Source organism: Balaenoptera borealis, assembly GCF_965194805.1.
Source record: "Balaenoptera borealis genome assembly, chromosome: 7".
NCBI lineage: Eukaryota > Metazoa > Chordata > Mammalia > Artiodactyla > Balaenopteridae > Balaenoptera > Balaenoptera borealis.
Window position 1 is genome coordinate 122,902,993 of NC_138864.1, and position 17,142 is coordinate 122,920,134.

Genomic DNA, 17,142 nt, shown 5'->3' on the forward strand with positions numbered 1-17,142 from the left:
GTAGAATTGACTGAATTGTGAGTCTGGGAAATTAAAGTGATAATTTCCCTTTAGGGAAAAACTAAGTGAGTGACAGCGAATGGAGTGTAGGTTTAAATAGGGGTGCTGTCAGGTGGCACTGCCAGTCTGCAGTGCCCTGATTCCTGTCACGTGGGGCGATAGTACGTACCATCCAAGGCAGAGGAAAGGCAGATTGAAATTATATTAGGAAACATTTGCCAAGCGGTTGCTGAGTCGTTAGTTTCTTAAAACTTGGGGATTCGTTCTTGTTAGACATCGTTATATTTCACATTTGGACATACCTATTTGAATGTATGGCATAAAATATTTTCAGGATCAGGGATGGTGTCATGGTTGCATAAAATATTAAGTCCCATAGCTTAGGTTATAAATATTAGAGATGATTTATGCTTCCGAAGTTCAGACTTAATCCATATGCGTGACCTACATCGTCCTTAAATGTGCCTTAGCCTACGGAGAGCTCTACAATGCCGTTGAAGATGCAGGATGCACTGAATCTCCTGCAGACTTTGACAACCCATTCTTCCTGTTCCAGATGCCGTTTACCTCCCAACAACATTTATTTTTCGGAGCCATTAAAATAATTCAGTGTTTCCTAGTTTTGCACCAGAAATACTTGTTTAAAAACCTCCACATTTTGATGTGATGTACATAGACAATCCTTAAAGTATGTCTGTAATGTTTTGTATTGGGAAGTACTGACTTAACACAATATTGGATAGCTGAAGTTCTTTATCTGTGGATCCATAATGCTGAGGCGTTATAAGTTGTATTTTGCAGTAGCTTCATACACTTAGAAATAATAGCCATTACCACTTGTCACGTGTTTACTATGTGTTAAATAGATTTGCCCCCATTTTGCAGGCTGGGAAATTGAGGCTTAGAGCAGTGAGAAGTTAAGTAACTTGCCCAAGACCACATATTTGTAGGTATGGAGCTGAGCTTCAAACCCGGGTCTCCCTAAATTCAGGGAACATTTTACATTTTGGTAATTCTTGCCCAATTCCCTTCTGAAAAGGGAGTGACCAGGCATTCACTGACGGTCCAGTGGTTAGGACTCGGCACTTTCACGGCCAGGGCCCAGGTTCAATCCCTAATTGCGGGGAACTAAGATCCCACGAGCCGCCAGGCGCGGCACCAAAAAGGTGGCGGGGGAGTGGGGCCGAGTGACCATTTCCCCTCACCTTCAGCCTCAACAACATCTGTATTTCGCCAGATGCTAAGTGAAAAGTGTTTTTAATTCACAGGTAACTAGTGAGATTGAATGTTTGGCTTTTTGTACTAGCTATTTTTGTTTCTCTTTCTGGAAATTTCCTTTGCCTTTTTTCCTTTGAGTTTGTCTTTCTAACTGTTACGTAGGTCAAGTAACATAGTTTAAGTTTTGATACCTTTAGAAGGCCTGCAAAGTAACATGTTGGTTGTGCTGTGTCCGTTTTACCCAGCTTTTCTTGTGAGCACTAATAGTCATAATGATTTTGAACTAAGCGTCTCCGTAAGCACACACAGACCATGTAATATGAGTGTGTTTCCACACAGAGAAACCCTCTCTGGATTAGAGTGGTACCTCCTGAGGCCTGCAGACTATTTCTGTCGTGCGGCAGGCATCCTATCCCACCCCCGCTCCCACCCCAACGCAGGATGTTGAAAAAGGATTAATTAGTTCCCTTTATTTCTTCTTCAGGTTTGCCTGCAATGAGATTTCATTCTCTGCCTTTAAAGGACGTCCTTTCTGAACTGCTGTGAATAGATTTGGAATGATACTGTATATTTTCATCTAATGGAGAAGTAGCTGTACCTTGAATAAGGATTGCTGCACTGGACGACTTCAGAATATTACTCAACAATGTCATCCAACAGGAGTCAGAATCCCCATGGACTGAAGCAGATTGGCCTTGACCAGATCTGGGACGACCTCAGAGCTGGAATCCAGCAAGTGTATACCAGACAAAGTATGGCGAAATCCAGATACATGGAACTCTACACGTATCCTCCTGCTTGAGCTGTGATTGCTTTGCTTAGGATTTTGATTATTTACTGGTCTGATCTGTGAGTTGTTAGAAATTTTACGTCACGTCTTCTCTTCCAGTTCATCCTGTAATATAGGACTCGTCTTTTGCTTTAAAAGTTAACTCATTTACTCTTCTTTGTTTTGAGCAGAGGTGAAATTGGCTACTTGGTAGTCTAAAGCAGTGCTGTTCAGGACAGCAGCCTGTAGCGGCACTTGGCTGTTTACATTTGAAATCATTAGTCGTGGTAGCCGTGTTTTCAAGTGCTCAGTAGGTAATAGACTACTTTGATCATTGCAGGAAGTTCTGCTGGACAACGCTGGTTAAAGCCGGGGAGCATTGGTTTCTATGTTGTGCGGGGCTGCCTTCATGCTGTGGGGGCAGAGTGGAATAGCTTGCATCAGAAACGGTCTGATCCACAAAGCTGTGTGTTTACTGTCTGGTCCTTTATGGGACAGGTTTGCTGACTCCCGTCTAAAGGGTCACCACATAGAGCAAAAGTTGTGCTGCTATGGCCTTGTTTTACAAATAATGTGTTCAAGTGTTGCACTCACTGTTATGTGGTCCACGATGGGTGCAGGGGACCGCTGTGTGCTACGAAGGATATGTTGTCTTTTGTATACAGTCGGTCCTCCTGACCCGCAGATGCGGAACTCCACCTGTGTGAGCCACTTTACGTAAGGAACTTGAGCATCCGCGGGTTTTGGTGTTGTTGGCGCGGAGGGTTCCTGGAACCTGTCCCCCACAGGTATCGAGGGACGCCTGTACTCCAAGACATACTATTTAACATGTAGAGTTTCTTGATTCCGTTCAAATACAAGAAGTGGCAGTTTAAGCTAACTCACCAAAGAGCAGGTTGCCAGTTCAGTGGAGATTTAAGTAAATCTTTAATATGTATCAGTGATTGTCAAACTTGGTTATGCGATATTCCAGTATGCCCTCAACTATGCTAATGTTTGATAATCTGAAAAAATTAACATTAATTTAAATAGATATGAAACTATATGTCTATCTCTACATTTAAACCTTACTGTAGGTATGTACAGATATTCATAAATGTGTATATACTTACACTGTAGAATACTTTTAAAAAAACAGCTTTAGGGGCTTCCCTGGTGGCGCAGTAGTTGAGAGTCTGCCTGCCAATGCAGGGGACACGGGTTCGAGCCCTGGTCTGGGAAGATCCCACATGCCGCGGAGCAACTAGGCCCGTGAGCCACAACTACTGAGCCTGCGCGTCTGGAGCCTGTGCTCCGCAACAAGAGAGGCCACGATAGTGAGAGGCCCGCGCACCGCGATGAAGAGTGGCCCCCGCTTGCCACAACTGGAGGAATCCCTCGCACAGAAACGAAGACCCAACATAGCCAAAAATAAATAAATAAATAAATAAAATTAACAGATTTTTAAAAATATATATATATATTAAAAAAAAACAGCTTTAGTGAAATATAATTCACATACCAAAAAAACTCACCCCTTTTTAAGTGTACAATGCAGCAGTTTTTAGTATAGTCCCATGTTGTGCAAGTGTAACCGCTGTCTAAATTTAGAGTATTTTCATCACCGTCCTGCCCCCCCCCCACCCCAAAGAAACTCTGTACCCATATTAGCAGTCACTTCCCATTCTGTCCTCCCCCAGGTCCTGGCAACTGCTAACCTACTTTCTGTCTCTGTGAATTTGCCTGTTCTGGACATTTCACATAAATGGAATCACACAGTGTCTGGCTTTTGTGATTGGCTTCTTTCGCTTAGCATAATGTCTTCAGGCTTCATCCTTGTAGCACGTGTCAGCACATCATTCCTTTTTACGTCTGAGTTGAATGCATATTCCATATTTTGTTTATCCATCAGTAATGGATATCTGGGTTGTTTCTACTTTTTGGCTATTATGAATATTGTATATGAGTTTCTGTGTGGACATGTGTTTTTAATTCTCTTAGATATATATGCAGGAGTGGAACTGCTGGGTCGTGATATGTAGAAAACTTTTAAGGACAGTAGAATCTTTGCAAATGAGAGGATGTTGACCCCCTCAAGAGGGTTGTGGCTTGCTAGGTATGATGGTTGTTGTTGTAGTTGTTTTTTAAATTCTTGTAAGAGATATAAAGCTGGTGATTCCAGTTGTGAGACGATAAGGCACTTAGTTGGATTCCTGGTGTGCAAACAACAGGGGAGCACTAGTGTAGACATCATGGAAATTTAGCTGCTGGTTTGTCTCTGGGGAATTTATTAGTTGTAATTTTTGACCAACTCAGGTTGGTCCTTAGCCCAATCAAATGTTTTGCTCTTAGAACTCTGAGAAAGTAGAGACTTGTCTGCTTGCTGCAATTACTAAATTCTTTTATTCTACAAATAATTATCATTTTTAGTTCTGATACCTTCAATTTTAATTTTTTTTAGGAATACTACTCTTAAATTGAGTATTATCCTTCCAGTTTTGTCTGAGAAAATAATAACTGCATATATTTAATAAAGAGTGGAGAGTCTGAACTGAGTCTACACAAGCATCTGACTTTAATTCTTTAGATATTATGAAATAATATCTATGAAATCATAGCTACCATTTGAGTCCTGTGTGTCAGACATTGTGCTAAGAACCCTCTACATGTTATTTAAGGCTTATATCACCCACGGGGGTTGGTGGTAGTAGCCCTCCTCTAGTGCTGTCAGAAACCTGATCTCCAAAACGCAAGTAACTTGCCTAGTTGTTATAGCAACCATTGGGCAGTGATGATGCCTGTCTAAAATTCTTAGTAGCCTGAATCTAGAAACTGCCTTTATCCACTCACTATATGGCCTTCAGATTTTGTATGTGAATGAATCACTGTTCGCAAAGTATTTTCTATATTTTTCTTACGAAGTTCCAAAGAAGAGGCTTTGATCAACTCTTAATTATTAACTTTTAGGATACAGATGAAACAGAATGTCTATTTGTATTTATTAATTTAATTACAGAAAATCATAAAATTTTATTCCCCCCTTTACCTGCATTTTTAACATCAGTGTTATTTTCCTAAGTAGAAGACGTTGAGTCATCTGACACAGTTTTCTAGAACACATCTACACTTCCATTTCAGTTATTTAACATACAGTATTTTTGGAAACTGTGTGTCGCCCTACCGCAGTTTTATCCCAGCCTCAGTTTACATAACACTATTTTTAAAAGTTTTCTCTTTCGGGTGTATGTTCAGCCTCCCATGTAGCCGCTTAACTGCATCGCCCTTTAAAATAATCTCCCCCAGGCTGGTCTCCAGTGACAGATGATTTAACACTTTGGATTGTGAGGTTGTGTTTCAGACTGGGAGGTACTGTCGGTCCCAGGAAGGAGCAGACTGTGCATCTCCCTGCTGTAGTGTCACCCTTCAAAGTCCTGGCCTTATTAGCAGGAGCTGGTGAGGGAGAGTGGGTCAGAACCGGAGGAGAGGGAAAGTGCCTGAGAGAAAAATGAGGGATCCTTTCCCCATAACTGTAGCCAGTAGCTAAATAGCTAGATTTTTAACCCTTCGTTCATCCTGGAGAACCACGTGACATGTTTTCTAGAGAAAAATAACCTACTTCTGGATGTGAAACAGATACTCTTTGAGCTTTTAGGAGCCTCTGGCATTTATTGGTGCTATAACAAGAAGGTGGGTTATTATACAGCATAAACATTTTTCTCGATTTTTCAACTCAAAATGGCAAAGGAAAGAGAAGGGAACTTGGGGAAAGAAGAAAAAAAAAAAGTCCCAGAGCATCTACAGTCAGAAAGATCTAGTTCAATTAACTTTGTTTCTGGCCATTTCACAAACGTTTCCTTTTTCTTCTAAAGTTTAGCCTGAAGCTCTTGCTCCCCGCTGTATGTCTGTGCAGCACTTATATTCAGTTCTGATTTTCTATGACGCCTTAGGTACGTAGAGTTACAATGCAGCAACTTTTTTTTCTTTTTCTATTTTCTTTTTTTTGCAGTAAAATATAGGAGTACATTCTCTGCCGGTGGGTAAATAATACTATGTTTCCTTTCTCTTGAACTTGAAATAGGTAATGAAGTTTCCTTTTCAGTTTCTTGACACCAGTATGTTCCCGGTGCCGTGCCCAGCTCAGAGAGCAGGCCTGGGTCCTGACTCGCAGGCAGATGTTGGTGAAGGGAGTGCAGCGTGACGAGGGGACCCCTGTGGCATAACCGAGAGCAGCCGGTCTGGTCTAGTCTAGTCTAGACATCAGGCCATCTGGTTAAGTTTGTTGGTTTTGCTAGGCCCCAGGTCCACCTGCTTCTCACTTCCAGGTCAAAATTCTTTTGTTCTGAAGTCGTTATTCACCTCAAATCATAATTGTAGTTTCCCTTGGAGTCAGTTTAAACTTCCATGTTGATGTCTTTCTCTTTTTTTCTCTCTGCCTGCGTTAGCTCTCAGAAACTTAAACGTGGCTGTTTCTCTCCCTGTAGCGCTGTGAGCTGAATTAGTCTATTCTGTTTTCTTAGCCAAGTTCTTTTTCCCGGACCAGTACACTAAGGATCACATTCCTGTTTCCTAGCCTTGACTGCACCTCTCAGTAAGTCGTAACACAAGTGCATTCAGAATTCAGTTAACCTCTGTCCCGATACTCTGTGACAAAGTCCAGCATCACCGGGGCTGGGGCACTTTTTCACCCAGGCGAGTCTGCTGGGCCCCTGGCAGCCTGCAACGTAGGCCTCGCAGGGTTGACAGGCCAGGATGTGCCGGGCCTGCTGCAGCTCACCCCCTGCCGGCTGGGCCGTCGTGTCACTGCCGCCGTCACTATGCTCAGGTCGCCGGCTCCGCTGCAGGAGCTGTGGGTGCGGGGCCACTATTCCAGGGGGCGGCCTTTCTTCTTGGCCCGCCTGCTCCAGAGTTCTCTTTCCTTTATAGAAACTCAGTCTTGTAGAAAAGCGAATCAAACAAAGAGTCACAAATTGTTTTCACAGTAGATGAATGATGGTCCGTGTCCATGCAGTGAAGGTATTTGGACATTTTTCATCTTGTACACTTTTTATTCAGGAGTCTTACATTCATCTGATTTTGCTCACCTAATGAGCATGGCTTACAGCAAATAAACCTAAATGTACAGAAGTATTTTTTCCAAATGTATGCCACTGTTCATACATATATATATATATATATGTCTGTACTTTTAGAGTATGGTTCTGAAGGATGTAACTGGTTCACAGAAGGAGGAAATGCAAATGGTCAGTAAGCATATAGGAAAATTTTCAGCCTCTTAATTATTAAAGAAATGAAGAATTAAAAAAATTTTTAACTTATCATGTTGAAACCATTTTTACAGAAATGGTCGTAGCCAGTGTTGGCCAGAGTGGAGGGGGCTGGAACCCCTGCAGTCAGGTTGGGAGTGTTAGTCTGCTATGAGCTTTCTGGAGAAATTTAGAAATATAAAGACATAAAACTGTGCTTTGGTCCGGTGATTTTTTAACTTTTAACTCTGTCCTAAGGAAATAGTTGTGTCCAAATTGTATGTGCAAGGCTGTTCGGAATACTTCAATAATAGGAAACAACGGAAAACAACCTCAACCTTCAACATTAAGGACTTGGTATAAAATAGCCATAAACAGCCATTAAAAATTCATTGAAGACTATTCATTGACATGTAATAATGTTCGTAGTAACGGGGAAAGCAGGGTAGGAAGCGGTCTGTGTGCTGTGAACCCTCACGGCATCCTCTCTGCTTTTGAAAAGCTTTCCGTAGTATTGAAAGCGGCTATCCGTATGTATTGGGCTTATGGATGATTTAAAACAAAAAAACTTATCTGTGCTTTCTAGATTTTCAGTATAGAACATGCACTTTAAAATACAGTTATTTAGTTTTTGCTGGTTTTCCTTATGCAAATATAGGTCCTAGTTATTATACTTACTTGCAAAATTCTACCTTTCATTACTGACATCGTACTATTAAAATAGTTTATGGGATTGAGAAATTGTATCTATCTTTGAGAGAGAACCCACAGAAATAATTATATTGCATAGTTGTCTCTAGAAGCAACTTTTTTGGTTTATTAGTATAAATATGGTATGTTCAGCTTTTTTCTTCTAAATCTGATTCATAGTGTATATACTTAGAGCACGCTGAGCATTGTTAAAACAAATTTTTTTTATAACTATATTTTTCTTCCCTCTCTTTGTTTGCCAAGTGCTATTTAAATTTATTTATTTATTTTTATTTATGGCTATGTCGGGTCTTCTTTTCTGTGCGAGGGCTTTCTCTAATTGCGGCGAGCGGGGGCCACTCTTCATCGCGGTGCGCGGGCCTCTCACTGTCGCGGCCTCTCTTGTTGCGGAGCACAGGCTCCAGACGCGCAGGCTCAGTAGTTGTGGCTCACGGGCCCAGTTGCTCCGCGGCATGCGGGATCCTCCCGGACCAGGGCTCGAACCCGTGTCCCCTGCATCTGCAGGCGGATTCTCAACCACTGCGCCACCAGGGAAAACCCCTAAAACAAATTTTATAGTTAATCATAGTCCATTGCATGGAGTCTCTGCCTTGGAAATAAATGTGAACGTATTTGCTTCTTGTGGGATTTTCCTTTTCAAAGCTGTACCCGCCACAGCCTAGAGAGAACTTGATCCTCTTAGAAGTTCACAGACGACAGTGCGGGCTGGGGGGCAGGCGGAACGTTTGCCGACACCAAGATGGGAAGCATTTTCAACACAACTTTTAGTGCAGAGCCTTTCCACATGATTTTAATACAAGCAGTTGCTTAAATTTCCACTAAGTTCAGTTGGATAAGAAGTGGTAGTAGAAAGTGGTTCTGTTCTGTTTAGTTTTGCTTCTTTAATTGACTTTTCTTTAAGAAAATGAAAATGGCTTGAGTTTGGTAGTAACTAAAAGTCACAAATTGATTCCCCAGATGTGTTGACTTTATGTAGACGGCCTGGTGCTGTGTGGTAACAGACAGTGGGGGTATCTGCCTTATCCTAAAGCATTTACAGGCTCCCTTGGCCGCACAGCTGGGACAGCGTGTCATCACACGCGGCACCTGGGATGACAGCGGCGGGGCGGGCACCCAGGAGATGACTGCATGTCACCTGACCCCTTTCGTGGTGACTTGTCCCAACCAATCATGCAAAAAGTGTGTTTTGGCAAATGATGGAGCAGTTCTAGGATACGGAGGAGTCGTAGGCCCGTTTCGGAGGCAGAACCAGGCTCGGCTCTTGAACGCCAAGTACCGCCAGGCCACCGTGCCATCCTGGCCGCCTGCAGACAGAGACCCCAGGTGTCTGCCTAGGGTCCCACTTACTGCCCGCCTCTGCCCGTGTTGCCAAAGGGACTCTTCCAGGGAACCTTTTGAAAACAAGCTCAAAGTTTTAAAAGTCAGATAACGTGGGTTTGTCAGGCTCTCGCTGACCTAGTGTAAAACAGCCAACCCAGTGACTGCTGAAGGAAACTTCTATTTAATTGCCTGTTAGGTTTTTAGTTTACTTTTACCTCTTGGGGGTTTTTTTCCCTTATTTCCTCTTAATTGCCATATTTAACTTTTCTTCGTATTCTATTTTGTTTTTGCTTTAAAAATCATTTTAGACCTGACCATTTTACTTTTAAATCTGAGTCATATTTACTGAGTTTTTACGGTCATCACTTAGAGTCAATGACACACAGCTGCCCATGTTGGAAGGGCGGGTGGTACAGGTGGACTTGGAGGGTGGCGGGGGGCTGCAGGAGGAGCCCCCGCTTCAGCCAGAAGCCTGAGGTCAGTGGTTTCCCGCAGTGGAATGAACCACCCCCAGCAATCGCGGGCCACGCCCCTTCCAGAGCCCTCTCAGGCCTGGATGGTCCTCCTCGTCCAGGTGACACGCGGGACGTACCAGTGATGTGTGTGGAGGGCCGGTCCCCTGCACAGACGACTTCTCCCTGCAGCTTCTTTTTTTTTTTAATTAAAAAAATTTTTTTTAATTTATTTTTTTTTTGGTTGCGTTGGGTCTTCGTTGCTGCATGCGGGCTTTCTCTAGTTGCGGTGAGCGGGGGCTACTCTTCATTGCGGTGCGCAGGCTTCTCATCATGGTGGCTTCTCTTGTTGCGGAGCACGGGCTCTCGGCGCCGGGGCTCAGTAGTTGCGGCACGCAGGCTCAGTAGTTGTGACTCGCGGGCTCTAGAGCACAGGCTCAGTAGTTGTGGCTCGCGGGCTCTAGAGCACAGGCTCAGTAGTTGTGGCGCACGGGCTTCGTTGCTCCGCGGCATGTGGGATCTTCCCAGACCAGGGCTCGAACCCGTGTCCCCTGCATTGGCAGGCGGATTCTTAACCACTGCGCCATGAGGGAAGTCCCCTCCCTGCAGCTTCTGATGCACATTAGGACTCTGCTTTTTCCTTTTCTGATAACATTTCCCCACACAGTTGATTTAAAGCCAAGAAAAAACACTACAAAGTGAGGGTTGCACGTCATTAAAGCTCCATGGGTCTGTCTGGGTGGGAGGCCGTGGGTCTCGCCTTTCTGCTGACGCAGCCTGGGCTCAGAGCGCAGCTGGTGCCGTTCTTTTGTGAAAGGCGTTCACGACTCCCTCAGAAGCATCCACCGGTTGGTATCTTCCCGATAAACTTTGTGTCTGTTTCCTCTTCAGGAAAACAGCCAGCATGGGCCCCCAGGCCAGCATCTTCTATGAGGACTAGCCGGGCTTCGGGCTGAAGTCTTCCACAGTCAGACACAGCTACCCATTTGGGGGCTTTTTCATAATTTTTGTTTTTTAGACAAACAATCCTGTGGTAAAATCCAGAAGCTTAAAAGGACACCCAGTGAAAAGTACGAGTTCTTTCATCCGCGTGTCGTTCACGTCTCTCACCCCCTGGCCAGGCCCTGCAGTGCTGTCTTGGGTACATCTGTCTGAGTGTTATCTACACACACATACATCGTACAGAAAACGAGTGTTTGTGTGTAACTTAGAAATAACCTTTAACACCATTTCCCGAGTGTAAGTAAACATGTACCTGTGATGGTTCCCTGGTCATCAGTCTTTGCAGAGCACTTGCTCTGAATCCTCCCCGTGAGTGTGAGAAATGGTCCCGTCGTGATACCATTTTTAGCTTATATCTGAGCACTTGTAATTGTTCTTGTGTGCTCTGGAAACAGACGTCTTTGTTAGAGACAATAGGAAAATTCATTTTTCCTTGATTCCTTTGATAATATTTGTACTTTAGTCAGGAGTAGGAATTGCCTTAACAGTTAGTTCTGTTAATTAAATGCTATTAGAAATGCGGAAGGTAAATACTCTGAAACTGGAATTAATTTTGGCAGGTAGCCCTCCAGATGTGAAATATGTTCATTTCTAATAATGCATGGTTATTTGTTTAAGTAAATTTTAGGATTCTGACTTAGACACTATAATTTTGTATCCTGTCTTTTTAAAACAAATTTATTTATTTATTTATTTTTGGCTGCATTGGGTCTTCGTTGCTGTGCGCGGGCTTTCTCTAGTTGCGGCGAGCGGGGGCTACTCTTCGTTGTGGTGCGCGGGCTTCTCATTGCGGTGGCTTCTCTTGTTGCGGAGCACGGGCTCTAGGTGCGTGGGCATCAGTAGTTGTGGCACACGAGCTCAGTAGTTGTGGCTCGCGGGCTCTAGAGCACAGGCTCAGTAGTTGTGGCTCGCGGGCTTAGTTGCTCCACGGCATGTGGGATCTTCCTGGGCCAGGGCTCGAACCCGTGTCCCCTGCATTGGCAAGCGGATTCTTCACCACTGAGCCACCAGGGAAGTCCTGTATCCTATCTTATTTTTGTGTTCTGTAAATATTATTTGGGCTTGTATTTTTTATTTTTCTATTATGTTTCAGGTCTTCTCATAAGCTATCTCAAATCCCTAATGAAGTGGAGGGGGATGTGTGTGTGTGATGGAATATTTGATGGTCTCGTTCCATGAATTAGGAAGTATATTATGATGGGCAGTACCGAGGGGGTGCTCAGAGGAGGAGGGAGAAGGATTTTGACGCTTCCAAGGTTGGAAAGTTTCAAGAACTAGTAGAGGTTAAGTGGGCCTCAGAGGGTGAGTATAGATAAGGAGAAACAAAGGGGTGAAATTCTTGCAGAATTTTGCTGGAAGGAGAAAGATGAAGGTGAGAGTGGGAAGTAGCACTTTGAGAGAGCACGATGCTGGTCCGCTTGAATAGATGCTGTAAGAATGGCTACACAAGTTAGTTTAACTGACTTTGATAAGGAATGACTCCAGATTATGGTGAACCTTGAAAACCAGGTAAATGAGTTTGTTTGTTTGTTTTAAAGTGTTGTAGGTCCATAGAGATGGATATATGACTTGATAATTAATGACTTTAGGAGGATGAATCTGGAAACCAAATGGGATTAAAACAGGAAAGAGATCAAAAGCACAGAAAGACCAACTTGGTTTTAGTAATCCAAGTGTGATGTTGTGTAAGTTCTGAACTAGGGTAGAAACAGGAAACAAAAGGAGCAAATTTCTGGGCTTCTGGTTGAAGGTGAAATTTATGTTTTGACTTTCTCATTTGTGACATCACTAAAATGATAGTAAAATAATTTTTAAATCAGTGAAGACAAAGAATGGAAGAAAACAGACATCATAGATAAGAATTTAACAATTTTTTTTTGGAGAATGAAAAGCAGATAGAGTCACAGTACTGATCACCAGGGTACAGGAAGCCTCGCTTTAGAGGGTACATCCCCAGAGGAGGATGCTGGCGAGAGCACCACTGGCCCTGCAGGACTGGAGAAGCTTGGGGCCTGAAGGCTCCGGTTTGGCAGAAGGTGGAGGCGTGAGACTGGGCAGTGCTCGGGAGGTGAGGGATGGATTCAAAATCCGTGAAATTAAAAGCCCTTCATTTCCCTCTACTCAGGTATAGAACACATGGTAGTCAAGAGTCTGCATCCCAAGCAGAAGACTTGTTGCCTCTATTTAGAACACATTGAGTGGGACCGCTGCAGAAACTTGGGAACAGGAGGCCTCGCAGAGGTTGTCACGAATAGGAAGCAACAACAGTGGCTGTGATAGAAAGTTAGCCTTTAGCGTGATTGGTCCCTAATTCCATATATTCAGAATACTGGTGGGGATGCTAGAGACAGAACAGTGCTCTGGAAAAATTGAACAGCCCTGAAAAATAAATGCATTTATTGACATGAAAGGTGAGCCATTCAGAACTGTGGCCCACCAGCCTCACTCAGGCCAGTGGTGTTTCCAGTTTTTTAGTACCTTATCGTTATGAGTACTAAGGATTAATAGTATGAAAGAACAGAATACACACACAAAGAATAAAAGGGAACAGGAAGAAACTGGTAATACAGGGAAAAGAAGAATATGTTTTAAAAAAGTAACATTGTCAGATATGAGAAGCTTCTCATTATGACAGTAAGTTAGGAACAGGATGCTATGAGAAAAGAACTCACAATTTGAAATGATAACTGAGATTTTAAAAAAGAAGAACAATTGAAGACGTAGAAGGACAGTAAAAAGTAAAATAAAAGGGCAAGTAGCTTTGGAGACAGAAGTCACCCAGGAGGCCTGATATCTGACTGTTAGGAATTCTAGAGGAAAACGGGGGAAGAAGATTTTTTTGAATTTATAATATTTTTAATAGAGAGTGGAAAGTAACTTCCCAGAACTGAAGGTGCTATATCTCTAGTGCCCAAGATAATAAAGGAAGAAAAGATCGATCCCACGATTTCTGGGCACAGAGAATTAAGAGATACCCAGCAACCTGTGGACTGAATTTGAGAACAGGATGCAGTTCCTGGATTAGTGTCGCCCAGTGGGTCTGGAGAGCAGTCTGTCTAAACCGAAGCTAGAAGACCGGGGAGCTGTTGCAGTTGCTGCCGGAATTACGACCATGAGTGTGTTGAGTGGAACCCAGCCTTCAGTTACCAAGAGTAGCATGTAAGGCGTATCAGAAGCCCTAAGCCTGTCATTATGAAGAGGCTCAGTTAAGGAAAATGAACATAATTTAGCAGCCTCAGATATTGAAATAGCTGGAGTCTGACCACCTGTCTTAGGTGATTAGCCTATCACAATGTAATTAGCCGGGAGCACCGTTATTACAGTAAGTCTTTTTTTTTTTTTAATTTAATTTAATTAATTAATTTATTTATTTATGGCTGTGTTGGGTCTTCGTTTCTGTGCGAGGGCTTCCTCTAGTTGCGGCGAGCGGGGGCCACTCTTCATCACGGTGCGCGGGCCTCTCACTATCGCAGCCTCTCTTGTTGCGGAGCACAGGCTCCAGACGCGCAGGCTCAGTAGTTGTGGCTCACGGGCCCAGTTGCTCCGCGGCCTGTGGGATCTTCCCAGACCAGGGCTCGAACCTGTGTCCCCCACATTGGCAGGCAGATTCTCAACCACTGCGCCACCAGGGAAGCCCTTACAGTAAGTCTTAATAAAAGGACCAAAGTGGTACACAGGCATTTGTTCAGCAGTTTTACAAATGACTGGTTTTGTATCTTTGCTTTTGATTTTAGGTAATGAAGCATGTCTAATTGTCTTTAGCAAATGACATCAGAGGCTCAAGTGTTTTTTATGTTTTGTTTTGAAGGTTGTTATATGTTTTTTCTGTCTTGGAGTTTTCAACCTTTTATTTATTTTTGATAAATTTATTTATTTATTATTTTTTGGCTGCATTGGGTTTTGTTGCTGCTCAGGCTTTCTGTAGTTGCGGCGAGCAGGGGCTACTCTTCGTTGCGGTGCGCGGGCTTCTCATTGTGGTGGCTTCTCTTGCTGCGGAGCACGGGCTCTAGGCACACGGGCTCAGTAGTTGTGGCTCGCGGGCTCTAGAGCACGGGCTCAGTATTTGTGGCTCGCGGGCTCTAGAGCACAGGCTCAGTAGTTGTGGCACACGGGCTTAGTTGCTCCGCAGCATGTGGGATCTTCCCGGACCAGGGCTCGAACCCATGTCCCCTGCATTGGCAGGCAGATTCTTAACCACTGCACCACCAGGGAAGTCCCTCAACCTTTTATTATAAAAAATTTCAAACATACAAAGAAGTCAAAAGAATTTTATAGTGAAGACCCATTTAACTGAACTTGCTTAATTACATATCTTTCTATCCTGAATCCCCATATCCATCCATCCATCCATTTTATTTCATACATTTCAGAGTAAGCTCTAGACATCAATACACTTCTCCCTAAATGCTTAGGCATGTACATTGTTGGAGTTTGATATTTGTTTATAGTTTCCAGTAGGTAAGTTTTGACTAACACATTTGCCCAAGTAACCCAAAGCCCTACCAAGATACAGGGCATAATCATCCCCACAGAAAGTTCCTTAATGCTTCCCAGTTAATCCTGGCCTCCCCCAAGGCAACCACCATAGATTAGTTTGGCCTGTCCTAGAAGTTCATCTAAAGGGAAGTATGAAGTGTGTACCACTTCATGTAAGGCTGCTTTCACTCGATATTTTTGAGATTTATCCATGTTATCATAAGTAGCAGTAGTTTCCCTACCCCCTCCCCTTTTTTTTTTGCTGAGTAATATTCCATTGTATGAATACGACAGTTTCTTAATTCATTCCTCTAATGACAGATACCTGGGCTGTTTCCAGTTTTGGGCTATAATGAATAAAACTACTATGAACATCTAAGTGGAGATCTTTTATATCTCTTGGGTAAACACATAGCAGTGGGATTGCTGGAATGTATGGTAATAGTATGTTTAACTTTATAAGAAACTAGCCAACTATTTTTCCAAAGTGGCTGTATCATTTTGAATTCAGTGAGCAATGTTTCTGAGTTCTAGTTGTCCCACAATTTTGCCCACATCTGCTCGGAATGTCATTCTCTTTAATTTCAGCCATTCTTGTGGGAGTGTTGTGGTATCTCCTGGTTTTAATTTGCATTTCCCTAGTGATTAATGATGTTGAGTCCTTCTCATATGCTAATTGACCATTTGTATGTCGTCCTTTGTAAAGTATCTGAGTCTTTTGCTTTTTTTTTTTTTAACTTTTGGATTAATATCCTTTTTATTATTGAGTTGTATGAGTTCTTTATATATTTAGGATGCCAGCATTTTATCAGATATGTCTTGCTACTATTTTCTCCCAGTTTGAGGCTTGCTATTCCTGTTCTTAGTGGTGTCTTCGAGTGAGCAGGTTGTTTTTATTTTGAGGAAACCTAATTTATTTGTTTTACTTTCTTTTACAGTTACCATCCTCTGTGACCTATAAGAAACCTTTGCCTAGATGACAAAGATACTGTGTTTTCCTCTTGAAGCTTTACGGTTTGGGCTTTTACATTTAGGTCTATGATCCACCTTGAGTTAACTTTTGTGTGTGGTGTGAGGTAGGGCTTGAGGTTAATCTTTCCCCCACGTGGTTCTCCAGTTATTCCAGCATCATTCGTTTCCCCCAGTGTGTTGCTTTGGTGTCTTCGTTAAAACTAAGTCACAATATAAGTAGGTTCTATTTCTAGAATTGTTTCATTGGTATGTATCCATCCTAAAGGAATGACGTACTACTAATTTGATTTGTTTCTATTTTGTGCAGTATGTTTACATCTATATTCATGTGGGATTATTGGTTGGTGTTTTCATTTTTTGTAATTTCTTAATTACTGTATGTATGAAAACTCTTGAAGTCAGGTAGTATAGGTCTTCCAACTTTGTTCTCCTACCCCAAGATTTTTGACTATTCTAGGTCCTTTGCATTTCTCTATAAATTTTATTGTCAGCTTGTCAATTTCTACCCTAAAAGTTTCTGGATTACAATTGGGATTACATTGAATATTTTTTAATAGCAGTTTTATTGAGGTACATTCACATGCCATACAATTCATCCATTTAAAATGTACATTTCAGTGGTTTTCAGTATATTCACAGATATGTTCAATCATCACATTTTAGAACATTTTCATCATCTCAGAAAGAAACCTTGTACCCTTTAGCTATTACTCCCTTAGTCCCCCGCCTCCCTGCTGATCTACTTTCAGTCTATAGATTTGTCTGTTCTGAATGTTTTATGTAATGTAATCATATAATATGTGGACTGAAGTGTATGCCCCCCAAAATTCATATGTTGAAGCCCTAACCCCAGTTGTATAGTATTTAGATGGGACCTTTAGGGAAATAAGATTAAATGAGGTCATATAAGGTAGGGCCCTGATCCTATAGGATTGGTGTCCTTATAAGAAAAGGAAGAAATACCGGAGAGCTCTCTCTCCAAGGACACAGGGAGAACGCA

The 17,142-nt window shown here is 42.6% G+C and overlaps 1 protein-coding gene across 4 annotated transcripts in view; it reads left to right on the forward strand.

The window, feature by feature from the left end:
- The window catches only part of CUL1 (cullin 1), a 110,075-nt gene that overhangs the window by 38,865 nt on the left and 54,068 nt on the right, over window positions 1-17,142 (forward strand). For all 4 annotated transcript variants that reach the window (XM_082400487.1, XM_082400488.1, XM_082400486.1 and 1 more), the window contains one exon: window positions 1,703-2,004. In XM_082400487.1, the coding sequence (XP_082256613.1) occupies window positions 1,865-2,004 (140 nt within the window). In that variant the 5' untranslated portion in view covers window positions 1,703-1,864. The remainder of the gene's footprint in view (window positions 1-1,702; window positions 2,005-17,142) is intronic.